Raw genomic sequence first — 26790 nt, 5'->3', positions numbered from 1 at the left:
CTTGTATGTGTCACCCTCATTTACCCAGACAACCCCTTCAAAGAAGAAACTGTCCTTTGTAAAGAGGTGGGATCTAAGTAAAACACTGTTGGTATTTTGACTCTGGGTAACAACTCTACATACTTCCGGATTCGCTCATCTGACTTGGAGGCATAGGAGGAATCCTCGCTTCCACGTGCGGACCTTCCTCTGTCAGGATGCTGTCTCCAGGAGGGAGTAATTAACTGAAAATGAATGATCTTTCCACTCTCAAAGTGCCCTGTTACGCCCTAAGACCAAACAGTTTGCAGCCAAGGGACCAAAAACACCAATTAGTCCAGGGCATTTAGCGCTGCATCAACAGCCCCAGAGAAGACAGTATGTGTGGCTGTGAAGTCGGGAATCTGACAAGTTCTCTGTGGTGAACATCACCTGACAAGTCTCCAGGTCAATCACCCCGGGGCCAGGAGAGCTGGTCCATAATTTCTCTGAGATCAGGGGCAGCCAGTCTGGTGGAAAGAGGGGTTCAGGTCACTGTATTCCTGTGTTTTGGGGGGCGGCTGAACTCCCTCAACTCCTCGGTCCTGTGGCGCCGCCTCGGGAGCAAGGAACGATTCTGACCCAAGAAGGGTAGAGAACGTTCCTTGCAGAGACCTCCACAGAGGGAAGGCGGGCTCTGAAGAGGCCTCCTCACAGAAGGAGGAAAAAACGGTAGGGATTTGTCGGTCCGTTTGGCTCAAAAGGTCCCAATTCTCAGGAATTCATTCCGTGGCCAAAGCACTTGTGAAAGCGCCAAGGCTCCACACTTCGGTCCGCAAGTCTCAGGACATTTTGCGAGGAAAGCACTAAGAGGTCCACGCTGCTCAGCTACCAGCGTCCAGAGCTCTCCCGACGCCTTCCCCGCCTGAAGAGCCGCCCGACCCTTCCCCGCGGCGCGCGCGCCCAACGGCGCGCGTGCGCTGACAGCCCGCGCCGCCGCGCCGCGCAGGCGCCGTGGCCACTTCCGGGATCTGTCAGCCTCTCCCTCTGGGCCTCGGTCCTCCGCCCGCGCCCGCCGGAGCCTGTTCGCGTCGACTGACCAGAGTCCGCGAATTCAACGCTCCGAGCCCGTCCGGACCGCCCCGATCCCAGGTAAGGGGCAGCAGGGGCGAGATTCGGGCCCTGCTGGCCTCCCCTGGCCCGGCCTCGCTCCCGATCTGAACCTGCGGGGGCAGCAAGGCGGGGGCTTAGGCCGCGGGGCCCGGAGGCGGAGGGGAGGGGCGGGCCGGGGGAGGGGGCGGGGAGCCGGTGTTCTCTGAGGGGCCTGCCGAATCCTGGGGTCCCCACACGCCCAGATCCCTCTCTCAAGTTCCGATCCTCCTCCAGTGCCAGAATGAAAGACTGCTTCTCCTGCGCTTCCATTGTGGGCATTTATTACAGGCGCTAAAATTGTAGTGAATGGGATCACCACCCCCACCCCCGATCGCGCGTCGCGAGGCACAGTTCATTCCTTTCTTCAGCGTCTAGAATAGGGTCCCTTGAGCGCAGTAAGCGCCCCTGGAATGTCTGTTCCTGTCTAGGGCAGCCCTGCATATATCCTTCAGCTGTAGGGGGAAGCTTTCCGAACCTGAGAAGAAGCCTCTCCCGAGTTCTTTAAGAATCTCCCCGCTTGAGTGCCGCCTTCCTCTAAGTCATGGTCAACCCCTGCGCTCCTACTCCTCCATGAAACCTGTTTTTTTTTTTAGCGCCTGTATCATTCTAATCCTCCAGTCGGAATGCCCAACCTCCCTCCCATCCTGGCACCACCACTGCTTGGATGACCCTAGGAAGATTGCTCGTCTGAATCCCCGTTTTCTCATCTACATTACTAAGATCCTTAAGGGGTTTCTGAGCTCCAGTGAGCTTATTTGCATAAATTGCTTAGGATAGTCCCTGTCCCTTAGTATGTGCTCAATTAAGTTTTATTCGTGCTTCTTACATTCTCTTTCTATGTGTCTTCCCTTCCTCTTCTACCCTTCTCCCCCTAGATTTGTGGACCAGAGAAGTGTCAGATTAATTTATGTTTCTGGCCCCAACCCGGTATTGCTCCACTGCTGGGAATATGGTAGGCCCTTAATACATTGTAGTTTAGAATCTTTGATTATAAAGCCATCTGTTCTCATACTGGGGCTTTGGAACTAGAAGGCAGTGCTAACCTACTTTTATCTATTTCAACTCCTTACCGAAATTACCTAAATTATCCTAGTTCTGCCCTCTTTCTTTAATCAGTTTTTAAATCTAACCTTTTAGTATCCAGTAGACCCTGGGTGTTTCAGGTATTTAAAAAAAAAAAAAAAAAGGAGAGAGTATCATTCAGGAGGATATTTTTGCCATGTGAGGGAGTAGGTCTAAGTGGCTGCTTCTAACTCAAAGTATTCGGAGACCTTCCAAGGTTAATTCATCTGCTTATCACAGTTAAAGGAGGGGATCATCTTGGAAAAATAAATCTGCTAGGAGGGAGAGGATCAGTAATTCCATCTAGTTAACTAATCCTATGCCGAAACAGGTTCTGCCTAATGAGGTTTAGTCTGCTGGTGAGGCTGGAATTGGAACCTGTCTCTGAACACTGTGGAGGGTGTGGTGACCTTGTCAGAGCACCTAGTATTGCTGGGTTGGGTGATGAGAGCAATTAGAAACTGGATGAATCACAGTCTCGAACACTGACCCTAAGTAGAAAACTGACATCCCCACTGTACAATTACTATAAAGCTCCAGGGCCAGGAATGTAAAGCCTGTGTAGGTGTTTCCAATTCAGAGGGTACTCCTGGGGTGTATTTCTGGGGCTGGTTCAAAGACCTTGGGTCAGAGGGAGAAAGGGAACGCACTTATTGAGCATCTCTTTTGGGGTAGGCTTTGAACCACATACGTTCATGTGTTCTCTCATTTAATCCTCCTGCCACTGGCCTTGCGATGTCAGTTCTATGTCCATTTCACAGATGAAGAAAAATGAGTTTTGGAGATAGCGAGTGACCTGCCCGGGGTTTCCTGGCTAGTGTGTGTCAAAGCCAGGATTCAAACCCAGGTCCCCTTGGCTCCACTGCCCATGGCTAACCAAACATCAGGACGACTCAAGTGATAGGTAGAGAAAGGAATTGAGGGATGGAGGGGTCCCCTGGAGTCATATCGTGCTACAGAGAAGTCATTCTCTCCCCCTCCATGCTGGCCATTAAAAGGTCATCAGTAGAAGTTTGTTAATGTCATCACCTTTTTTGTCTGTCCCTTTTTCTTCTCTCTGTCCTAAGACAAGCTTTCCAGATTTCACTGAAGTAGAAATCACAGTTTAGAAATGATAATTATCACCCTAGGACAGAAGGTTTCTTTTTCTTGATGAAAAAAAACACCCAAGCTGTCATTATTCTACTTTCACTGAGTTTCATGAACACATGCTGTGTTTACTGGTGGTGTCTTATGAATTGGATGAACATGAATGTTGTCTTGGTCTACAGACTTAAAATAGCCACAGATTATAGAAGTACAGGTCCTGAGTGTAGGTCCAAATATGGAACCTGAATGATATAACAAAATTAGAAGCGCAATTTTAGAAGTTAATTATGCCATTGAGTAAATGTTTACCTCTTTTGAAGGCTTTGCTCCATTGCTTATAGCCCTGAGTTTTAGAATGAGAAAGCCTTTATCTGCACCTTTTCTAACTAAATTGCTTTTAGTTAAGGATATATTTGTTGCATATCTTTATATAATGTTATTTTGAGTAACTGAGTAAAGCCTTTTGTAATGCGTAAGCATCAGAGAAAAAGACTCAATCACTGAGCATCTGGAAATTTATTTTTCAGAAGAAATTTAGGCAGTCTCACTTGAATTCATTTAAAAAATTTAATTTTCAGTTAGAGACTTCAAATGTGAGTTGCAACTTGCAGAACATGTACAAGTGAAAAAAAATGAATGATCTTGAACTTCCCTGGTGGTCCAGTGGTTAAGAATCTGCCTGCCAATGCAGGAGACATGGGTTTGATCCCTGGTCTGGGGAGATTCCACATGCCACGGAGCAGCTAAGCCCATGCACAACTACTAAGCCTGCTTGCCACAGCTTCTGAAGCCTGTGCACCCTAGAGCCTGTGCTCTGCAATGATCCCCACTCCTCAACTAGAGAAAGCCCTCCTGCAGCAGTGAAGACCCAGCGCAGCCATAAATAAAGAAGTAAAGTTTTTTTGATTAATGACCTAAATATTGTCATTCTTAGAATAGAATGGAAAACACTGACATTTCTTAGCCAGTTCAAGATATCAGATGTTTTATTTCAGGGTATATTTATCTCTTTTTGACCCTTGGATTCCTTTACAACAATTAGCAGAGGCATTTCCTTTGCTTTCCACTGAGATTGATTTCTGCTTTGTCTGCTGAATTCTTATTGTTCACCTCATAACCTTCTGGTGGCCTTCCCATTCATTTCCTGCTTGCATCAGAATTCCTATCTCACATTTCTGTCTCCACCCTAAGTTGACTTGACTTGTACTTAAGCATTGAAACTTCAGTGCTGTGAGAATGCCTCGTAGAAATGATTTTAAGGGGATGATGGGTGGGTGGGGGTCGGTGCCTGGCTGCTTTGAAAAAATTTCTCCTATTTCAGGTAAAGGTTGCTTCATCAGTCTGTCTAGATTTGGATGCCTGTAAAATAGTGAATTTGATATGATTTTTGATTTAATGACGTTTCACCAACTCTGCTTTTCATTTAGTTACAATAACAAGTTTAGAGGATAAATAACAAACCTGCCTAATCTTCACCAGTTGTTAACATGTTGCCACATTCGCTTTTATACATCTACTTTGTTGTCCTGAAGGAATGAAAATAAGTTACAGAGGACTTCATCCTTAAAGACTTCATCTCTACCACCTAAGGGTCAGAATATTCTCCTACCTATGGGCAACCATTATCATAGTTGGGCTTCCCAGGTGGCGCAGTGGTGAAGAATCTGCCTGCCAATGCAGGAGACTCGGATTCCATCCCTGGGTCAGGAAGTTCCTCTGGAAACGGGAATGGCTACCCTCTCCAGTATTCTTGCTTCAAGAATCCCATGGGCAGAGGAGCCTGGCGAGCTACCGTCCATGGGGTCTCAAAGGGTCGGACATGACTGAGCGACTAACACACACATTATCATGGTTAAGAAATGGAAAATAATTCCATGTTATGAGAAGGAAATGGCAGCCCACTCCAGTGTTCTTGCCTGGAGAATCCCAGGGATGGCGGAGCCTGGTCTATGGGGTCGCACAGAGTCGGATATGACTGAAGTGACTTAGCAGCAGCAGCAGTCTAAATTCAAATTTTTCCTATTTTACAAAATATATTTTTTATGGCTATTTTAAAAATGTGGATTTACAGTCAAGTTTCATTTATCAAATTTGGTTTTCATAGCTCTTTTAATCTAGAACAACCACCCCCAGGGACTTCCTTGGTGCTCCAGTGGTTAAGACTCCGAACTTTCAACAGAAGGAGCAGGAGTTCAGTCCCTGCTTGGGGAACTAAGATCCCACATAAAATACTAAGTGTACAATTCAATGATTTTTTTTAAAAAGAAAAAATTTTAAAACAGCCATCCCACCCTGACTCCCACCTTTTTTGAATAGTCCAGGTCAGTTGTTTTATAGGATGACACACATTTATGGTTTTCACTGTTTCCCCTTTATGTTATTTAACTAAGTCCACTCTCCTTTATTTCCTATAAACTAGAAATTAGGTCTGGATCTTGAGTGGATTTAGGATAAATGTTTGGCATAAATATTTCATAGGTAGGTTCACCATCTCTTTTATTTCCAGGCTTCTTCATGGTAGCCCTGTGTCCTGTTTTCATGGCACAGTTATTAACAGTGCCCCTTTTTGCTCTCTTGGAAGTATTAAGTGGTCAAGTATTAAGTGGTCACTGCTTATAAGCGGTGTGCACTTCAAACTGCCTCCCTTCAGGAAGCCCATCAGATTATGTTGTTCCACTACTTAACGATACTAAGATAGATTACTTGGCTAAGGTAGTGACTGACAGATTTTTTTTTTATTGTAAAGGCATGTTTTTTTTGTTTGCAGTTAGTAAATAATCTGAGGGATGGTCTTTTGAGACTGTGAATATCTCATACCCCAACAGTCCGTAACTCATGGTTTTAGAGTCCTTTGATGACCCTTGACAGAATAAATTCCACAGTGGTGGTTACAGTGCTAACTGTATTTAAATGATTAAGATTTGAAGTTGAGATTGATTCTCTTTTAATAAGGGAATAATGTTTTATTTATCCCCCAAACATTTCAGGATCCCCAGAAAACTTAAATACGGGTTGCCTACTCCTTTAAATGCTTTTTTCTATTTCTTTTTTTTTTTTTTTCCTATTTCTTGTTGCAGCTTTCTATCCTTTGAAAACACTAAGAATAATGTCCCTGCATCAGTTTTTACTGGAGCCAATCACCTGTCATGCCTGGAACAGGGATCGTACCCGTAAGTATGCCATCGACTTTGCTCCTTTATTTCGGTACCGTTGATTCTCTTAGATGTTGGCCTTTTTAAGAATCACATATTTCAGTGTCATATGTAAACGGGACGTAGATTCAGAGAACTTGGTCAGTCAGCTGGGATTTTGATAAGGATTACTTTGAATCTGTAGCTTCATTATCTCTTTTAAAGCAATTCAGACTTGGTTTACTTTTTTTTTTTAATGAATTTATTTATTTGTCTGGGCATGTGGGATCTTTAGTTGCCGTGTGTGGGATCTAGTTCCTTGATGAGGCATCGAGGCCGGGTGACCAGCCCTGAGAGCAGTCTTAGCCACGGGACCACCAGGGGAGCCCCGGTTTGCTCTTATTTTTAGGTGAATCTTTGGCACATAAACAGTATACTTCAGGTTGCTGTTGAGTAAAGTGAAAACCTAGATATGGGCCTCTATATGGATATTTGAACCCCTGGCAGAATGGTGAATCTAGAGCTTCTGTTTTGTGATCACGTCATAAAGCTTCATAGCTTAGTTTCCTATAATTCTGTCTCTACTGTCCCATCTGAATAGGGTTTTGGAGTATTTTCAATTGTGTTTAATAGGAACACAAGTTATAATTTTTCTCATTTAAACTAGTTGATAAGCTCAGTATCTTAAGTCAGAATTTTTGTTATGCCACATTCTAATCTGAAACATAGTTTTCAAGTTTAAATTTAGATTTGGATTTTGAAATCCCTATACACATCCTGGAAATTTAAAGAAATAAGTAACTGGTTTCCAGAAAGCACTTAAAGTCTTAGAATTTTAGAGCTAGTATTTATTCCATAGTTTCATCTTTAAGATGTGGCTTTCCTAAGGAGTGAAGAAAAGGGGATATGATAGATGAGGGAGCTGTTAAATGATTGACCTAGAGTTTGGGTCATAGACTTTAATTTTAAGAAATCAATTTTTATTTTTTAAAAATGGATGAACAAGAAAGGAGAAAAATATTGTATAAGTTCAAAAATCCATTATATATGTATATTCTTAATATTTTAGATTGGTCGAAGAGATTTCTCTTCAAAACAGATTTGTATTTTGTGATTTATATTGACTTTATTGTAAAGAAAAACTTCAATTTATTTTATCAGTAGACTCAAAGGTATTTTTCCTTAATAAACTAGTGGTTCCTATTTTGGTTCATGAGAGCAATAAGAACCTACAAGCCATTTGCAGTGTTTCAGAAAGTCTACAGAAATTTATCATTTATCATTCGTAACATTGGACGGGTAAACTAAAACGTCAAATATTTTACTGTGGACCAAAATTATATCAGTTCAGTATAGTAGTATTGTTTGTTTGTTACTGGTTCAGTTCAGTTCAGTCGCTCAGTCATGTCTGACTCTGCGACCCCATGAACCACAGCATGCCAGGCCTCCCTGTCCATCACCAACTCCCGGAGTCCACCCAAATCCATGCCCATTGAGTCGGTGATGCCATCCAACCTTCTTATCCTCCGTTGTCCCCTTCTCCTCCTGCCCTCAATCTTTCCCAGCATCAGGGTCTTTTCAAATGAGCCAGCTCTTCGCATCAGGTGGCCAAAGTGTTGGAGTTTCAGCTTCAACATCAGTCCTTCCAATGAACACCCAGGACTGATCTCCTTTAGGATGGACTGGTTGGATCTCCTTGCAGTTACTGGTTAGAATCCTTAATTGACAGATGTGTATGTTTCTAATAAAATGAAATTTTTAGTTTCTCTTTAAAACATTTTAATATATGGGCTCCAAGTAGAGGTAAAAATAATAAAGGAATTCTTCAGGGGCCAATATTGGAAACCATTTTCTAGAACTGCCTTCCCGTTCCTTCCTTCAGTCTGTTTTTTTTGTTTTGTTTTGTTTTGTTTTGTTTTTTTTCTTCAGTCTGTTTTTAAAATGCTCACTGTAGGAATTCCCTGGTGGTCTAGTGGTCACGCTCCAATTCAGGAGGTGCAGATTCAGTCCCTGGTTGGGGAGCTAAGATCCCACATGCTGCCTGACATGCTACCCAGTGAGGCAAAAAAAATTTTCTTTTAATAAATAAATAGATAAATAAAATGTCCACTGTAGGAATTCCCTGGTCACCTAGTGGTTAGTACTCTACACTTTCACTACCAAGACCTGGGTTCAATCCCTGGTCAGGGAACTAAGATCCCCATGAGCCATGTGGCACAGCCTGGAAAAAAAAAAAGCCCACTGTAACAGATACCTTTTTTGGTGACAAGTTCAAATATTAACCTTTGACTTTCTTTTTTTCCAGAGATCGCCCTTAGCCCCAATAATCACGAAGTCCACATCTATAAGAAGAACGGGGGCCAGTGGGTGAAAGCTCATGAACTCAAGGAACACAATGGACACATCACAGGTAAATGGAGAGGTTACCTGGGCTCAGGGCAGCATTTCCCCGCGCAGCACGCTCTTGTAGACAGAGAGCCTAGTGAAGTCAGCCAACCACCCTGCTCAGAGTCATGCGGTGCTTACTGAGCCGTCTTTAGAAAATTTGAGAAAATAACTTAATAGTGACCTCGGTTTTGAAGTGTGTCTCTGAGCTCCGCTGGTACACAGAACTCTGCTAGTGTTACTGAAAACACAACCTCTGGGGACTAAACAGCTTAGATGTAGATGAGACGTGAAAGCGAAAACCAGACAGCACGTCAGCTGGGTGAAACTGCCAGCCAAGCCGTGTTCGCAAGTCCCGAGGGAACGCCGTGTCTTCCCAGACTTTCCTGTATGTTGTCTTTGGGGCGAGGAAGACATTCCAAAATATCGAAAAGGACAAAGAGGCGTGTAACAAATACCCATATTCCTGCCACCCAGAATTAGCCGCTGTTTATCTTTTTTCCTGTGCCAGAAAATTTGGGAAACTAAAGACTGGATTATAAGAAGTGTTATTCTAGATAATGGTAACGTTCCCTCTCCCTCCCATTCCCATTCCTGTCCCCCAGAAGGCAGTCTGAAATTTGGTATGACACTGTCCCCGTCTGTTTTTTATAGTTTCACTTGCATGTATATGTTATTGTTCAGTCACTCAGTTGTTTCCAACTCTTTGAGACCCCAGGGACTGTAGCATGCCAGGCTTCCCTGTCCTTCACTGTCTCCTGGAGGTTGCTCAGACTCATGTGCATTGGGTTGATGAAAGTGAAAGTCACTCAGTGGTGTCTGACTCTTTGCGACCCCATGGAATAGTCCATGGAAGTCTCCAGGCCAGGATACTGGAGTGGGTAGCCATTCCTTCTCCAGGGGATCTTCCCGACCCAGGGATTGAACCCAGGTCTCCCGCATTGCTGGCGGATTCTTTACCAGCTGAGCCATGAGGGAAGTATGTAGGTGGAGGTAGATCCAGTTGATTCCTTTTACCCGCTGGTTAGCATTTCATGCCTCATTTGTTTACTTATTCCTGCACTGAAAAACATTTGTTTCCACTTTTTCCTTGTGACATTGAAGTGCTAAATTGAGCATGCCTAGGAAGATCTCCGTCCAGGAGTGAATGTTTGTCTCTGGGAGACTTGCTGCACCCCAGGGGTATGCAGATCTCAGCCTTACCAGGCGTAGTCAGCTTGCCTTCACCCCACCCGCCCTGATAGGAGAGCTGGTCTCCCCAGGCTAGAACTGGTCTCCCCATCGGCTCCCCAGTTGGACTGGCCGATGAGTGAGCTGCGGTCTCTCTCTGAGTTGCATTTCCCTGGTTCATAGAAAGGTTGAGCTGCTGTTTATTAGCCAGCCGGGTTTTCTTTTTCATGACTTCACTGTTCATAACTCCTAACCACTCCTCCATTGAATTTTCGTGTCTTTTTTTCTTGTCAGTATGTAAAGACTGGATCTTAAAGCACTGGTTCTGAGGCAGATTCCTAAGGGTGCAGTAACGTTCATCTTTGACAGAAACTCTCAATGAATAGCTGGGGAGAGGTAACATCAGAGCAGTGTTGTTAGGAAGCGTCAAGTAAAGGAGAGAGGAAAACGGAGAATTTTTACAAAGGTTTTCAGAACTTAGTGAACTGTTTCTTGATGCCAGGTTTCAAGAGAATGTATTACTGTTCTGGGAAATCCTATCTGACGGCTTTTTTTAAAAAAAACATACTTATTTCTGTGTTCGGGAAGAACTCTTTATTCTTTGACCCTTAACTAGTTTCTTTTTTATCCTGTTTTCTGGCTGAGTGATTCAGCCTCTTGCTTTCAACAATTTGGCCAAGCACATCAAAACTTACTGTCCATAACATTTCAATTACAAATTTCTCACCTCTGTCTTGGGTCTCCGTTCTCCTTGCAGTAATTTTTGCGCTTAAGTGGGCAGCACAGGGACTGATGGTAAATTTTTTTTTTTTAATTGGGACCCTTGAGTTTTGCCTCTGATTCTGATTAGCATAAAGATATCCTTCCCCCATCAGAGAAAATCAGCATATTTTGGCCTGCACCCCTTAGATTGTGTCCCCAGCAAAAACTCATGACTGTCCCTTCTGGCTTTGACCAGTGATGTGTGTGTGATGCCAGTCAGGGGCCAACTGATTGTATTACCAAACCAGCACCAAAGACATAATTTCTATTTTGGTTGCTGTTTCTTTCCCACGGCCTTATTTCTATGAGGTTTGGCCTATTTCCATTAAGTCCCTTTGCTGGTGGCCTTGCAGCCTAAAAATAAGCACACTCATATTTTAAATTGGAATTTTAGCATTAGGAAATACTGGAAAAATGAGAAAAGGCCAAGATGAAAGAGCAGAGAACTAGCCAAGAAAGTGAAATAGTTATGTCCTTTCTCTCCCCTGCTTCTCGTTGGGAATCCTTTGAACTTCGGCCTGTTTTCTGTCCAGATGCTCAAATGACATTTTTCTTTTTTAGATCTGAAAAAAAAACTGTTGTTGGAAAAGTCTAAATATAACTCTGTGGCAGGAGACCAAAGATCAAACATCCTTTCTCAGAGAGATAGTAACTATGGAAAAAGAAAATGCCCCTCTGAAGAAAAGTCTGCTCAGTAATACAGAGGAAAAGAATATGGCATGCATCAAAGGATAACAGGGTTCTGGTGTTTTTCTTTGAATTTATTCTTTTTTGTTAAATATTTGATCACCATCCTTAAAAAAAGATTTTACTGTGGACAGTTTAAGCAGATGGCCTATAAAAGAGTAATGCAATGAGCCCCTATATACCCGTCACTCAGAGTCAACAATTACTGATTGGTAGCCAGTCTTGTTCTCAACTCATTTTCCTTCTTCCTGTACTGTTTTCAAGCACATCCCAGACATTGCCTCATCTCATAATTCAGTTCCTGTCTCTAAAAGATAAGGATTCATCAAACAATAACCAATACAACCGTCAACTGTTTTAATTGGCATCCTCATAAGGTTGTGATTAACTGATGTATCTCCAGCGTGTGGGTTCCTTCTTTCTTTTCCTTTGCTATTTACTTGTTAAGAACATTGAGACATCAGGTTGTCTGTCCTGCAGTGTTTTCCAGAGCCCGGGTCTCGCAGACCGCAGGCACTCATTGTTTCACGTTATTTCTTTGTCCCCTGTTCCCTGTGACTCGCCAGTTGAAGTTAGGAGATGGCAGGTTCATGAAGGAGGCACACAATGTCTGGTCACCTTTCTTTCTGTGATGTTAGCAACTGTTGATGATCTTTTCCCTTTCCACTAATTTGGAAGTGGCTGCACCATGGTAATACGCTCTAGCATTTCTTCTCTGTTAATTGGAATGCATTTATAAAAGAGACACTTAGGTTCACTTACTGTCTGGTTATCCTGAGATACAGTTTGTAAAGGAGAGACAGGATGATGCTTGATTCCTTTCCTTTTCAAGTCTTCTGATGGCAGGAAAACAGAAAAAAAAAAAAAAGATGCAGCACTAAATTAGCAAGAGATAAGAACTTGCCTTTTACTGACCATTTGCCTTCTTCACTTTTTAACAAGTATGTGTTTTTGCATTACACTCCTGGGAATTTATCGTAGATCATTTAACCAGAGCAAGAAGGTATGTGCCTTAATGTTCATTTTGATTTTATCTGTTCTATTAATAATAAGTGATTGGAAATCAAACATATAACAAAAGGATGTTTTGAGAAATTATTGAGATGAGATCAGTGTTCTAACATAACGTATAACCACTGGTAATTTACTGAAAGCAGAAGAAAATGTTTGCCATGATATTAGTATCCTTTGAGGGAGGAACATGTGTAGATGTGAGAATGGAAATAGAGCTTTTTTTACTTTCCAGTATGCCCCGTTGTGATGTGTATCTTGTGATAATATGTGGGTTTGCTGTTGTAGTTAAAAATAAAAATTTAAATCTAATAAAGAGGGCTGCAAAGCTATCCTGTAATGAATGGATTTTAAGTCAAAAATGCACATCACTGAGAATACACTCCCCCATCTTTTTCCTTTTAGTGGTATGAATAATTGAGCTGACTACTCCGGTAGGTGAATGAATATAAACTTCTCACACTCCTAAAGTCACTGTGATTTATGACTAATGGAGACTTATTCTTATTTTTTCATATAAATGTTAAGAATGTTGATTGTTTTTAGTGAAATACCTATAATAAAAATGTATGAGTGGTATTTCTATAACTTTAATGTTAAATTGTATCTATAGAAAATATTTCATCAGAAAATATAAAGTGACTGAGTCATAGCAGATTTTACTCTTGGTGTATAACAAACTGACCTGGACTTTGGGATCCTTCATAGAGGCTTCCCAGGTGGTACTGGGGTTCCACTAGTGGTAAAGAACTTGCCTGCCAATGCAGGAGATTTAAGAGAGGGAGGTTTGATCCCTGGGTCAGGAAGATCCCCTGGAGGAGGGCATGATAACCCACTCCAGTACTCTTACCTGGAGAATCCCGTGGACAGGGAGCCTGGCAGGCTATAGTCCATGGGGTCGCAGAGTCGGACACAGCTGACTGAGCACGCGCAGTCCTGACTCTGTTTAGGTCTTTTCCTAGTTTAGATCCACAGATACTCAAAGACTCTCACAGAACCTGTATCATATAGGAAAGGCATTTTGGTTTGTTTAAGTAACAGCTACCTTCAGAAGAATCACAAGTTGTATTTTCCCCTCTCTGTACTGAAGGTCGTTCACCCTGTACGTTGTTTTCTTTGGATGTCATATTGCAGACTTTCAGTTAATAACTGAGGTCTGTTACTGCATGAATAAAGGTACTTTCAGACCAAAAGGAAAAACCAATCTGATAATGATGGAAGAAAACAGATCAGGATTCTCAAGCTATGGGAGTGGGTGGTAAGAATGCCCCTGCTTGGTTTGTAAGCGCCACAGTTAAAAGCTCTGTTCTGCCTGGCCTCCGGAGGATCCTGAGCTTCAGAACTTTGCAGAGGAGCACCCTTGCCTTGGTGATCAGGACCATTGGTGGGGAAGGACGGGCTGGGGAGGAAGGTCCCAGGCCCACCTCCAGCCTGGCCCACCGGCCAGCGCCCCGTCTGTTGTTGCTGGCCAGGCGGAGCAGATGCCCACCACATCTCACTTGCAGGTATCGACTGGGCTCCCAAGAGTGACCGCATCGTCACTTGCGGGGCTGACCGCAACGCCTACGTCTGGAGTCAGAAGGATGGTGTCTGGAAGCCAACCCTGGTGATCCTGAGAATTAACCGGGCGGCCACTTTTGTCAAGTGGTCCCCGCTAGAGAACAAGTTTGCTGTGGGTAGCGGAGCACGACTCATCTCCGTCTGTTACTTCGAGTCTGAAAATGACTGGTGAGCACCGTTCGAGTATTTTTATTTCTGTCTATGGAATTGTACGTTTGGACCGCTGTGTCCTCGGTGACTTCTTGAGGCACTGGGTACAGGCTTAACTATAACTTCAGCTCCTCTGCATCCAGAGATGTTTTTTGCCTTTGAAATTCTCCATTCTCTCTGAGCATTTTTCCTTCTTCTAAGTCCAATCTCACGTCTTCCTCACATTAATATTGAGCTATAGTTTCCATGTTCTGATCTCCTAAGTTGTTTGTTCTTTAAGGTGCTATGACTCTTCTCACTCTGCACTGTTCTACATTGCTATTTTCTTACCCTGATGTATAAATCATAAACTTGAAAGAGTCCCCATGCCCTAAGGAATAGGTTTTTTTCCCCTATCTCTGTTGACTTTAAAATATCTAGAATTCCTACAGAGAGCAGTATTCTCCTGTCTTTAAAGTTTGCTAAAAAAAAGATAAAGTTCGCTAACGAAATCTGTGTCCTGGTATAACATTTTACTCATCTAAACTGTTGAAGTAAAAGTTGACCAAAATCTCAGAAATAAATCAGCCTGTTGTACATTCTTTATACTGTAAACCACTTGTAGCTGAGTCCGTCAAGATACCAGGGTTTATTTTATGGCTAAGTAACTGATTTTAACTACTCCTTCCTGCTCACTTTGATAAGGAAACCACTCTGCTCTACGTGGCACGTGTTCAGAAAGGGTGGTAAATACCCTCCAACATGGAATTGTCATTTAGGGTGAAACTGGCAGTGTTTGTGTTTGTACTAAAAATAGCCGAGCACACAGTATTCTTCATGTGTCCCTGTCTGAAACAAGGAAAGGAAGGGATGATCATATTACATTTTGTAGTTTAGTAAAACCCCAGAAATTTTGATCGTCTGTGAATTTGCAACAAGACTGAATTATGAATTAAAAGACTGGCGGCCTTTCTTTCAAGCACCTGTTAAAATAAGGATAACAAAATACCGCCCGCAAGAAATAGTTCAGAAGGTTCACTGTAACAGGAACAGCAGCTTTTTTCCTGGGTAAGCCTTCAACCTCAGTGATTTGGCATTTTTATTCATTGAAAAATAGTTTCAGTGCAGGTAAACTGGGCTTAACTGTAGGACACAGTACTGTCCCTTGAACAAGACGCGTGTTCAGTGGAATGTCTCAGCTATGGCACAATATTTCATTGGTGGGATGCAAGTACTCTAAAAAAACCTCTAAAGGCTTTTAATGTAAAATAACTGGCACAAAACATGTCAGAATGTTGTCTGTTTTCCAGAAAGGCCCCTGTGAGAAAGATTCTCTAGAAAAGTGACCTAGCATCCAGCTCAAGAGTGAGTCTCCCAGCTCCTGAGTAACAGAACGGGATTGGTTTTTAAGCAGCAGTTTAAGGACAGAAATTGAATTAGGCCAGAATAATGACTGATCTTAGATATAAATAAACTATTTTTGGGTTGTTGGATTTTTTTTTTCCTTTAATCTTTTTTGGCATGTGGATTCTTAGTTCCCTGACCAGAGGTTGAACACATGCCCCCTGCATTGGAAAGGAGGAGTCTTGATCACTGGAATACCAGGGAAGTCCATAAATGTTTTGAGTGGAGCTAGAGAATTAGGCTTCCCAGGTGGCTCAGCAGTAAAGAATTCACCTGCAATGCAGGACTCTCAGGAGACCCAGGTTCAATCCCTGGATCGGGAGAAGGCCCTGGAGAAGGGCATGGCAACCCACTCCCATGTATTCTTGCCAGGAGAATCCCATGGACAGAGGAGCCTGGGGGGCTACCGTCCATGGGGTCGCAAGAGTCAGACATGTACCTCCTCTCCAGCAGGAGACCCGGTGGCCCTGTGAGAACCCTGTGTAGCTGGTTTCACCTGGCACATATCTGTGGGTCATTTGGGGATGGTTGCTTGATGCGTGGGTAAGCTGAAATGGGTCTTCTCCTTTTGTAGGTGGGTGAGCAAGCACATTAAAAAGCCCATCCGCTCCACGGTCCTCAGCTTGGATTGGCATCCCAACAACGTCTTGCTGGCCGCGGGATCCTGCGACTTCAAGTGCAGGTGGGAGCAGGCAGGGGGCGGCATCAGTCTTCGGCTCCTTGTTCTCCACCCTTCAGCATGTGTTTGTGTCTGGTCCCTTTCCTTTGTAAGGGACTGTGTCGGGCCCCACGAGGGACTCCAGATGAAAGGAGCCTGTGATCTAGAAAAGGAGGGCCAGCAAGCGTGGGAATCAGGAGGCAGAAAGAAGAGGGCGAGGGGGGCAGGTGGAGGGGCCAAACCAAGAAGTGTCCTCTGGCGGAGCATCCCCAGGCCGGGGGTGGGGGGTGCAGGTGCAGGGTCCCCCGCCCCCACAGGCCGTTTCTCATCTCACAACCCTGGTAGCGGACTCAGCACGTTCCAGAGTGAGGCTGAGATTAACAAAACAGAGCTGAACAGGGCGCTACTGGGTTCCTTCTCAGTTGAAGCTCTTTATTTGTCATGAGCATGGGGCTGGAAGAAACAGGGCCACTTTATGGAGAGCTTTAACGATCATACAATGTAATTGCTTTTTAAAGCTGTGCTTTATCAAGAAGGCTTTTTTCCCCCCTTTAACCAAAAGAAAAGCAAATAAATGTTGCTTCATTATTTGCTGAGTTGGGTTGGGAGATGGGGTGCAGCTTTCTTTAGTAAGCTGTGTGGAGATGTTCCAGAAAACCCGTCTAGTGATTTATATCCAAGAATACCCAAGTTCTTTTGGTTTGTTTTTTTAAGGATGTGTGTAAGAATTCGGCTGTGGGATGGGAGGATGGTAGCATCAGGTGCTTTTGGGAAAATGCTGACCCTTCTGCTTGAGAAGCAGTGCAGCAGTCTTTAGGGTTCAGAAGTTTTCAAGGAGAAGCCCTACAAAGAAATAGCACTGGAGGGCGGAAGGGACAAGAAGGACCAACTCCCAGGGGTCCTCCAGCCCTTCTGCTTCCCACGCCTGGGTCAGAACAGCCTCACACACAGAATTAAGTCTTGGAATTAGAGAAGGAGACCGATGACCTGAGGCTGTAAAGGACCCGCCTTTATCCCAGACGAGACCTGCCGTCAAGGCTGGACGATGACACTGGGGAGAGCCTGCCCCCTCAGCCTCCCGGGCTGCCCTTGGCTTTCTCTTGGGATGTCCCTTTCTTTCTTCACATGAGTTAGTACCGGTGGTTTCCTGCAGGGTGGCAAATCGTTTCCTCTCTCCTGTCTGTGTGGGCTTCCTGGACCGTGGTTGTTGTGAATGGTGGTGGGTAGCCTCATTTAGCAGAGTCTGCCATGGGTCGGGGAGGGGCCGGCGGTGGGCGGGCAGGACAGCATGGTCCTCCCCCAGATGCCCTCCAGGAGGGAAGGGCTTCTGTGTCCATCACCTGTGGATGCTGCGCCCTCTTAGGGCCTCCCAGGACGTAGGCCACGCTTGAACTGACGCGGAGGCAGCCCGCCGAACCGTCCCCGCCTCGAGAGGTGCGTGTGGGGACTTGCCCGTTGTCAGGTTTTGTTTTTTTTTTTTGAATTAAACAGATTTTATTAAACTTTTTAGGATGAGGAAAACAAGTGATATAAAATAAGTCATAAGAAATGCTCCCTGGTACTACTATCTCAAACCATTTTCAAGGTTTTACAAAATACTCATACAGCAAATACAAAAAGCTTCAACATACTCTTCTGACTTCTGCTGCAATAAATGCAACATTAACAAACATACAAATTTCCTCTGTACTTCTTAAAAGCAGAATTACTGAATTACTAATTTTTACAATGTTATTCATACACATTTTTATTCATATGCTATTAATGAGATCATTGCCAATACATACATTATTTTCCTTAACTTTTTTTAAATTAAGCCAAGAGATGTCGTGCAGCCATCAAAAACCTTACAGTAAATTACACAGGTTTGTAGTCCAATTTAGACTCTAGCTTCTTAGAATCAGCCACTTTCCTGACTGCTTTCATGAAGTCTTCCTGTACTACAAAATCATGATCAGCACGAATTGCAAACATACCTGCTTCAGTGCAAACATTTCTTAGGTCTGCTCCATTAGGTTTTGGTTTTGCTGAGCCAGTGCCTTTGCGTCTTGGGACAACTGTCGGCAGCCACCCGTGGCCTGTCTCTAGTGGTACATACGGATGTTTTCATTCCCTTTTTCCTTCTCTCCCTGCCCTTAAACCACAGAGTGTTTTCTGCCTACATTAAAGAAGTGGATGAGAAGCCAGCCAGCACGCCCTGGGGCAGCAAGATGCCTTTTGGTCAGCTGATGTCTGAGTTCGGTGGCAGCGGCACCGGCGGCTGGGTGCACGGGGTCAGCTTCTCGGCCAGCGGCAGCCGCCTGGCCTGGGTCAGCCACGACAGCACCGTGTCTGTTGCCGACGCCTCAAAAAGCGTGCAGTGAGTGTTAGCCTTTGTCTGGGCTTACAGAGGAGCGGCGTGGGGTCTCTCCGCAGCTGGCCTGAGGCTGCCCGTCCCTGGTGGAAGTGCAGGACATGAGCATAAAAGTCCCATCCAGGCTGCGCGGCAGCCTTTAAAGTTACCTTCATGCATTTAGATGGTCCATCTGGGGCGATTTTGAAGATTCAGGTCTCCCTTCCAGAAACACTTCTTAATGGAAATGCCCATCATGAATCCCCCAAAGGAGCCTCCTGGTCCCAGAATATCCCTCAGGTGGCAGTTAATCCATCCCTGAGACTCCCTCACAGCACGTGAGTGTCGTCCCACAGCCTTAGACGAAGTGGGGGAAGTGTTCTTCCTCTCTGTGGTCGGTGAGCAGAGCTCCATTCACCTGCGGCCTCGGTGACACCCGACCCCTGGGAGCCAGCCAACGTGAGGTACGCGCTGGAGGGGCCTGGATTGCAGGGACTTGGGGTGAGGAGGCCCCAGCTCAGCCCCGAGGAGGGTGGAGGGCATCCTTCAGACCTTAGAGCTGTCGTCTGCTGATCATGTCTGGAGGGGGAGGGGGGATAACTGCAGTTCTTTCCGCTTATGAATCTTGGTTCTTTCCTGGTGCATCCTTTCCATTGGCAGCTAGAGGGAAAGGATGGCACCACCCATAAGGGTTTCCTGACCTGGCACCCTGTTTCGGGAACCAGTCACATCTGACTCCCCCCGCCGCATGGCGGCAGCGAAGTGACGTTTCAAAGAGAATGTATTTTTACTAAACACGCCCCCATCCTAAGTTACATTGTCCTGGAGAAGATTTTTCCGCACATATATAGACACACACATCTTTTCATTTTCAACTCCAGTGGGATTATGCTGTGCATTCTGTACAGTAATTTGCTCCTTGTCCTTCAGTCACGTCTTGATGTCATGGCTGCTTGCTTTCTGTAGAGTTTATTGTAACACATAATGAGTTCTGAGCAAATGCTCATGACAAGCCCCTGTCTACCATCCTACTGACTTATTATTTGGCTTTTCCGGTGCTGCAAGTCAGGTTACATCCTCCACCCTTCTCCATCTCAGACATAAGTATCCTCACGTAGTAAGAGCCACGTGAGCCGCAGGAAGGCCTCGGATGAGGTGTTAGGACTCCAGTCCTATACCAGCCCTGCTGGTGGAGGAGGCAGTCAGAGGTCACAGGGGTGACTTTCCCATGGCGCCGTGGGGTCCTTCCCAGTGCAGGAGACGCAGGTTTGATCCCTGGGTCGGGAAGAGCCCCTGGAGAAGGAAATGGAAACCCACTCCAGTGTTCTTGCCTGGAAAATTCCATGGACAGGGAGCCTGGCGGGCTATAGTCCATGGGGTCACAAAGAGTCAGACAACCACTGAGCACAACCAGGATGCATTTCTGATGCATAAAATCCTACATAAGCACTCAGCACATTTGCTGCTGTATCTGTATCATCTCTTGGCCAGATGGCCACGAAGCAGACACGTGCACACGGCCCATTCACGTGTGAGGTCCTGGCTGGCCAGCACTGTGTTTTGTTCGTCCACGGCCATAACTGCAGCCTCGGCGCCCGACGGGCACAGACTAGACTTCGAGAATGTCTGTGGTCCCGCCCACTAGGAGCCCCTATGGGCACAGACGAGGGCGGGGTCAGAGAACGGCCTTTGGCCATGAGTGACCGTGACAGTCAGCTCTAGGAGGCCAGAGAGAGGGGACACCCTGCAGGCTGCAGTGGTGCAGGACAGCTGCTTGGGCTGAGGAGGCTCGGGCTGGGTTTCAGAAATCAGGGAGGACTTCAGGTGGGCAGGAGGAGGGCATGTGGGTAACGGGGCAGGGGGCCAAGGCCAGGGCGCCAGAGAACCAGGAGGGCTGGGCACAGCCAGAGGGGCAGAGGCCCCTGCTGCTCCAGGTCACCTCAGGGCTGGCCTGTGCTAGAGATTGCTGGAGGTCACAGGGCTTCTCTCTTTAAAAAAAAAAAAAAAGAAAATTATTATTTGGCCACACAGGGGCTCAGCTGCGGCATGTGGGATCTAGTTCCCTGCAGGGGATCTCATCCGGGCTCCCCTGCATTGGGACGCGGTCTTAGCCACTGGACCACCAGGGAAGTCCCCTCAGGGCTCCTCTTAGGAAGTGTCTGTCCTTCACGCTGTGACGCCCCTTGAGAACGTGTCCTCTGTCACCTCCTGTGTCTGAAGAGGCTGCACGGCCCCTTCCAGCGCGCGTTAACAGGTATTCTCGTGTTCAGGGTCTCAACTCTGAAGACGGAGTTCCTGCCCCTCCTGAGTGTGTCGTTCGTCTCAGAGAACAGCGTCGTGGCTGCTGTAAGTATTTCTCTTCTTTTCCCTCATGTGCCCTGCGTTTCATTCTCGGGACCAGGAGTGTGCCCGGGTGCAGGGAACAGCAGCCTCGTAGAAGCAACGGCTCCAGAGGCCTCCGTGGTGGGACCATTCCGCTGGGGGAGCTGGTGGGCACCCCCCGCCCCCACCCCCACCCGGCCTGAGTGCTCCCCTGTTTCAGGGCCACGATTGCTGCCCCATGCTCTTTAACTACGACGACCGCGGCTGCTTGACCTTTGTCTCCAAGCTGGACATCCCTAAACAGAGCATCCAGCGCAACATGTCGGCCATGGAGCGCTTCCGCAACATGGACAAGCGGGCCACGACCGAGGACCGCAACACGGCGCTGGAGACGCTACACCAGAACAGCATCACGTAGGTGCCGCGCGGCCCGGCCCGCCAGGGGGCGCCGCTCCTCTGTTTCCTGGCGGGTCGTGAGGGTCAGAGAGCCAGCTCCACCCGCACCCGTAGTCAGTGCGCAGGCGTTCCCCCCGCGGAGCACGGGCCCTGCCCTCAGGCTGCCTCTTCTGAGCCTCCCTTTCTCAGAAACGTGCCTGAGAACAAAAGGAGGCCGCCCTGACGTCGTGTTCCTCTATAGGGAGCACCTGGCGGGAAGGTCAGGCGTACCCTGTCTGAAAAGTAACTGTAGTTGTCATTTCAATCCTGGATTTCAAGTAATGTGTACGAGTAAGATCATTCAGTTAGATTTCTCAGCAGCATCACGGTGGACCTGAGGAGCCAGGTGGATTTCAGTCATGCTCCACGAGGCCTCTAGTTTGTTCAGAAAGCCTGTCCCGACTGTGGCCATGCCTGCCCCCTGCTCCCCCGGGGCGCACTCTGGTCTGGATCACCCACCCTGCTTCTCTTTGCATCCCTGAGGTTAATACCCATCCTTAACTTTTCCCTTTTGGCAGTCGCTTTCTTTTCTGGATACCTGGTAATAAAATTCATTTGAGCATTTTCTGAGTCAGGTTGCCACAGACTAATATCCACAGACACCTGAAAGAAACTGGTAGACACTTTGCTCCCTGCAAACGCCGATACGCGTCTAGGAAGGCTGGGGCTTGTCCACCGCGTCCCTCACAGTCTCTCCTGCTTGTGTTTCTTTTCAGCCAAGTGTCTATTTATGAGGTGGACAAGCAAGATTGTCGCAAATTTTGCACTACCGGCATCGACGGAGCCATGACCATTTGGGATTTCAAGGTATTGTCTATAGCTCTCAGAACACATCTCATTGGTGCTTAAATGCTTCTTGTGAGAAGACCGTTCCCCGTGTCTTTAACCCAGCCGTCACCTGCAGCACGCGGCAGGAGTGTGGTGCACTGGGCTGCCCCTGGGGGCCATTAGCAGGAGAAAGCCGCTCTGTCTCACCGAGGCGTCGGACGCTCTCCCGGGTGTCTGTGGAGACCCCGACGGGGAGCCGAGCGCTGCTTTCGTGGCGGCCCGGGGTTGGGCCCAGTCTGGTCAAACTCGGTAGCTATGTTTCTTTGATCCGCACCGATTCCTCTGACCAGCACTCGCTGCCGGCCTTCGGGTGCCGGGCCTGGGGGCTGGCCCTGAGGGTGTGGCCATGAAGGCCCTCGAAGGGCTCTCTGGTGGAGAGAGAGGAGGACGGCGTCGGGGAGCAGCTCGGTGCGGGAGAAATCAGCGCCTGTGCTCCCACGGGGGAGTGCAGGGTCGGGGAGGCTGCACAGACTGCCTGAGCGGCCTCTTCAGGCGGGGTGGGTTTCAGGTAGTGAGTGGTCTGGGCTACGGGGGGCACCGTGGGCTAGGCAGAGGCCCCTGGAGGAGCCTGGCGTGTCTGCGGGCAGCGGGGCGACTCTGGAACCCACTGGGAGAGGCGCCTGCTATGATGTGTGGGCGGCCTGGGCTCCGAGTCTAGTGAACAAGTGACGAGGACGTGCCTCCAGCTATGGTGGGGAGTGGCCAGGAGGTTTTGGACCAGCCGGGCTTAGGGGGCCGGATGGAAGGGCGTTGTGAGTGAGGGACAAACCCCAGAGGCTTCTGCAGCCTCCAGCTTCCGGGTCTGGGCCGGTGGCGGGGGAGGTGAGGAACCGGGGGGGGGGGGGGGGGGGGGGGGGCGGACCGAACCGCCGAAGTGAAACGTGTACAGAACTCTGCCGCTGCCTGTAGGGCTTCCAGGACGATTGATGTTTCTGCCCCTACAAGTCTCTCCCGCTTGTTACCTTGGCCCGCTTTGGGGCCTCCGCACCTGTGTAATTAGCTCCATCTGGGCGGGTAGTGCGTCCTCTTTTGATCCCTGCGGCCAACCTTCCTCTCCTGTGCGCACGTCCTCCTCTGTGGTCTGTCCCCCGGTGAGCCCACGCTCGGCGTTGCGTACCCGACTGCCTGCGTGGGGGTTACAGAAGTGGGAGTGCCTGCCATCAGGGCACTGGCGTGCGGGGCCAGCGACACAGATGAGAAGAACATACGTGCCCTCCCCCCGGGGTGTGCCCGGAGCCTGTGAGCCGGGAGCGCACGGCATGGGAGGGCCAGCAGGGGGCGCCCTGGCCTGGCGAGTCCGGGGCTCCGAGGCAGGTGGGGTAGTGGGTGAAACGCCAGGCTGGCCAGTCCCCAGTGATGATCCGTGTTCTCCCCGCCGCTCCCAGACCTTAGAGTCTTCCATCCAGGGTCTTCGGATAATGTGAAGCTGAGCGAGCCTCCAGACCCAGCATGAGGACGGACTGGCTGCGCCGGGGCAGCTCCGCCATTCGCACGGGGAGGGGAGCCCGCCGCCAGCAAACACTGAAGACGCACATGGCGCAAACCTCCTTGTGTGTTTCGTTTGAACATAATTGGTGAAAGTGTTGGTTTTTTTAAAGCAGCAGTGATTTGGGTTTTGTTTGGGGGGTTGTTTTGTTTTGTTTTGCAATTTCATTCCATTCTTGACCAAAGCTTCTCTTTAAGTAGTTTATTATGGAACGTTGTCAACACTAACTTAAAGGAAGGGGTGGGGAGGTATGTAAATTGTCTGCTGAAAAAAATTAAATAAAAACACTGAATATGTTTTTGGTTTTGTTTTCCTTATACTGTTTGCATTTTTAGTACGGAAATGTGGGTGAATTCTTTGTCAGACTAGTGAGTTTGGAGGGTAGAATCTTAGACTTAGTTTCCTAAATCGAGCCATCTGGTACACCCGTCAACCAAAAGAACCATTTCTCGAGTGCAGTCTTTAGTCCGGCAGGACTTGGGCAGAGGAGGCACCCTGTTCCCATTGTTTATAGATGACAGACAGACAGACCTCCCTCTGCCAAGCAGCCTCTTCCCCGTGGGTGTGGTGGGGGGCAAGGTGTGCAGTGGGAGAGAAAAAGCACAAGTTGTCATTTTGGTTTAGAGATTATTGTACCCAAACTCAAGTTATCTTCATCATAAGGAGAGGCCAAGTTTGACATTTCAAGGCTGAGACTCCTGAGAGCTGCAACAAAGAAAAAGTGACTGGCGGGGAAAATGAATACAGCACAGCCTTGAGTGTGGCCTGGCTGCGTGCCCAGAAGTGGAGCAGTGATTCCCACACGACTCTAGTACTGTTAAGACAACACGGGTAACTGCATTCTCAAAGGACATCGTGATGTTCTGAAAAGAGCATGTTTTGCCCTGCTGCTGACCCATGGGAAGCACCGCTTCCCTCCGGGAGAGAATCCAGGCCCCTGGGCACCTGCCTCTGACCGTCTGCTGTAGCGTCCACTCTGCTGCAGCCTCTCAGAGCTGGAAGAGGAACCTGGTTCTCCCCTGGAGCCTCCAGAAACCTCCAGCACCCGTTCAGCCACTGAGGCGGGCTGTGGACCTCTGACCTCCAGCGCTGAAAGAGAAGGCACCTGCATGATCTCAAGGACCAGCCTCCCCATCTGTGGTGAGTGGTTCCAGCAGCAACAGAAAAGGAGTTCATGAGGTCCATTCAGAAACGGGGAAGAGGGAATTCCCTGGGATTCCAGTGGTTAAGACTCTGCGCTTTCATTGCCAAGGGCACGGGTTCGGTCCCTGGTCGGGGAGCTAAGATCCCAGCAAGCCAGGTGGTGCAGCATAAAAAGAAAGGGAAGAAATAGGATCAAGAGCAGTTTTTCAAACTGAGGGTCAGAGCCCATCTGAAAGTTGTAAAATCACGGCTGGGACTTCAGCAGGAGAAAGCATTCTGCAGCACGTGGAGTCAGTTGTTTCAGACACACAGGGGAGTGGGAAAGAGGCCACAGTGTGTCCCATGGGGGTCATGACCACAAAACAGCTCGAAAGCCTCTAAGGTAGAGTCACTCACCTGAGTAGGGGTTGATGAGGACCCAACACGGTTGCTTCTTGCTCGGTCCAACACGGCAAGAAGGTGTGCCTCTCACCAAGGTCCCCATGCCAACACCAAGGGGAATAGTCGACAGGCATGCACTCCTCACAGCGGGCTTGGAACTGGGACTGCCACCTCACAGAGCTGAAAAAACTCAAGTCCAGAGAGCGAGTAACAGCTGGTATCTCCAGAGCCCCAAGGGGGAGCCGCCAAGCACGCTCCCTGCTGGGCCGGGTCAGGGAGGGGAGCTGCCTGGCCACCCAGCCCCGTTCTGTCACCACATTTGGGAGATGGGTGCTGTCACTGAAACCAGGAGGGGATCTCCCCCCAACCCCTGCCCCACCCCTGGCCATACCTGTGGGGTCTTCTGGTAGACCAAGGTTCCTCACTGAGCCATGTTGATTAATAGGGACAGAATAAAGGGACACAGGAGGTGATTAAATAGTTAATCCCATGAGGGGACTGTAAGTAGAAAAAAATATGGGGCAGTAAGTAGGAAAAAAAAAAATACAGCTAGCTGCTGTAAGCTAACGAGCAGGTTTGCTTAACCACAGAACCAGGCAGGCTTGCTTGGCAACAAAATCATGCGACGGATGCAGGAGACATGCCCCCAAAACAATGAGACAATGGTGGCACGAGCCCCACATCCTGCCCAGTGAGCTCAGAAAGGTAAGGATCCCCCGGACGTGCTCTCCACACACATGAAACAGTCATTGGTGGCCATGTCGGGACAAGCAACTCCCCCGCCCAGCCTGGAGAGGGAGCTGATGATGGAAGCATGACTTCCACTCAAGAAACAGGTGTTCTCCCCCTCCCCATTTTTCCTTTGAATATAAACCTGTAGCCCACCAAGTTCTCGGGCTGCAGCAGCCCCTCGCCCGCCTGCTTGTAAGCCTCACAAGCCCCCTAATAAATCACTTATCATCTATCACTTTGCGGAATTCTTTCTGCGCTGAGACATAAAGGACTGGTATCAGAGCTCTTCAGAGCCCCTCAGGTGACACCACATGATTTCCGCATGGCTTGGGCCGTGAGCAGGCCCAGGTTGAGGCGCACTCGGCGTGTGTACCCGGCCTCCATGCGGTGTGCCTCGGCTGTCGCAGGCTTTGGCCGCCTCACGTATATGTGCAGCCCTGGAAGAAGGCTTAGGGTCGCCCCGCTTTCCTCCTCCTCACAGGGTACTCGGTGGCATCCTTTGATCTCAGGGAGAGACCCAGGGTCCCCATCCGGGGGTGGGCACAGGCTGAGACCGAAGGAGACACGGCGGTGGGCGCTGCTGGAAAGACTTGCCCCCTGGCCTCCCGCTGCCCGGGCCGGTCCACCACCACCTGAGTCCAGAAGCCCAGCGCGAGGCTGCCCCCTTGTGACCAGGAGGCAGTAAGGCCAGTGCAGCGAGGAGAAAGGAGCAGAGAGGCAGGGAGGAAGGAGGTGAGCCCAAGACCCTGCACCAGCCCCAGGCCCACGGCCCTCCCCGAGTGGGCCAGCCCTGAGGAGTCGGCAGGGGCGCGTGGCTGTCTTCCTGGGGACCCTGCGATGGCAGGAAAGAAGGGCGTGTATAGCATTTTCATCCCAGGGAACCGGGGGAGGCAGATTCCAGGAAGACACAGATCTCTGAGTTCTTGGAACTCCAGGTTCTCCCCACCCAAGGACTTGTTCCATTGAAGGCTTA

At 48.0% G+C, this 26790-nt stretch overlaps 1 protein-coding gene across 1 annotated transcript; it reads left to right on the top strand.

Moving 5' to 3' along the window:
• The first annotated feature begins 958 nt into the window (after window positions 1–958).
• Window positions 959–23858, top strand: ARPC1A (actin related protein 2/3 complex subunit 1A). Its single transcript, XM_043915291.1, has 10 exons — window positions 959–1110; window positions 6339–6431; window positions 8698–8802; window positions 13913–14135; window positions 16075–16182; window positions 18305–18517; window positions 20761–20836; window positions 21033–21226; window positions 21964–22054; window positions 23461–23858. The coding sequence occupies exons 2-10, from the start codon at window positions 6368–6370 to the stop codon at window positions 23497–23499; spliced, it is 1113 nt and encodes a 370-aa protein (XP_043771226.1). The 5' UTR covers window positions 959–1110; window positions 6339–6367; the 3' UTR covers window positions 23500–23858.
• The last annotated feature ends 2932 nt before the right edge of the window (window positions 23859–26790 follow it).

Source organism: Cervus elaphus, chromosome 10, assembly GCF_910594005.1.
Source record: "Cervus elaphus chromosome 10, mCerEla1.1, whole genome shotgun sequence".
NCBI lineage: Eukaryota > Metazoa > Chordata > Mammalia > Artiodactyla > Cervidae > Cervus > Cervus elaphus.
Note: the sequence above shows the minus strand (reverse complement) of the source record. Positions and strands in the feature narration are given on the sequence as shown.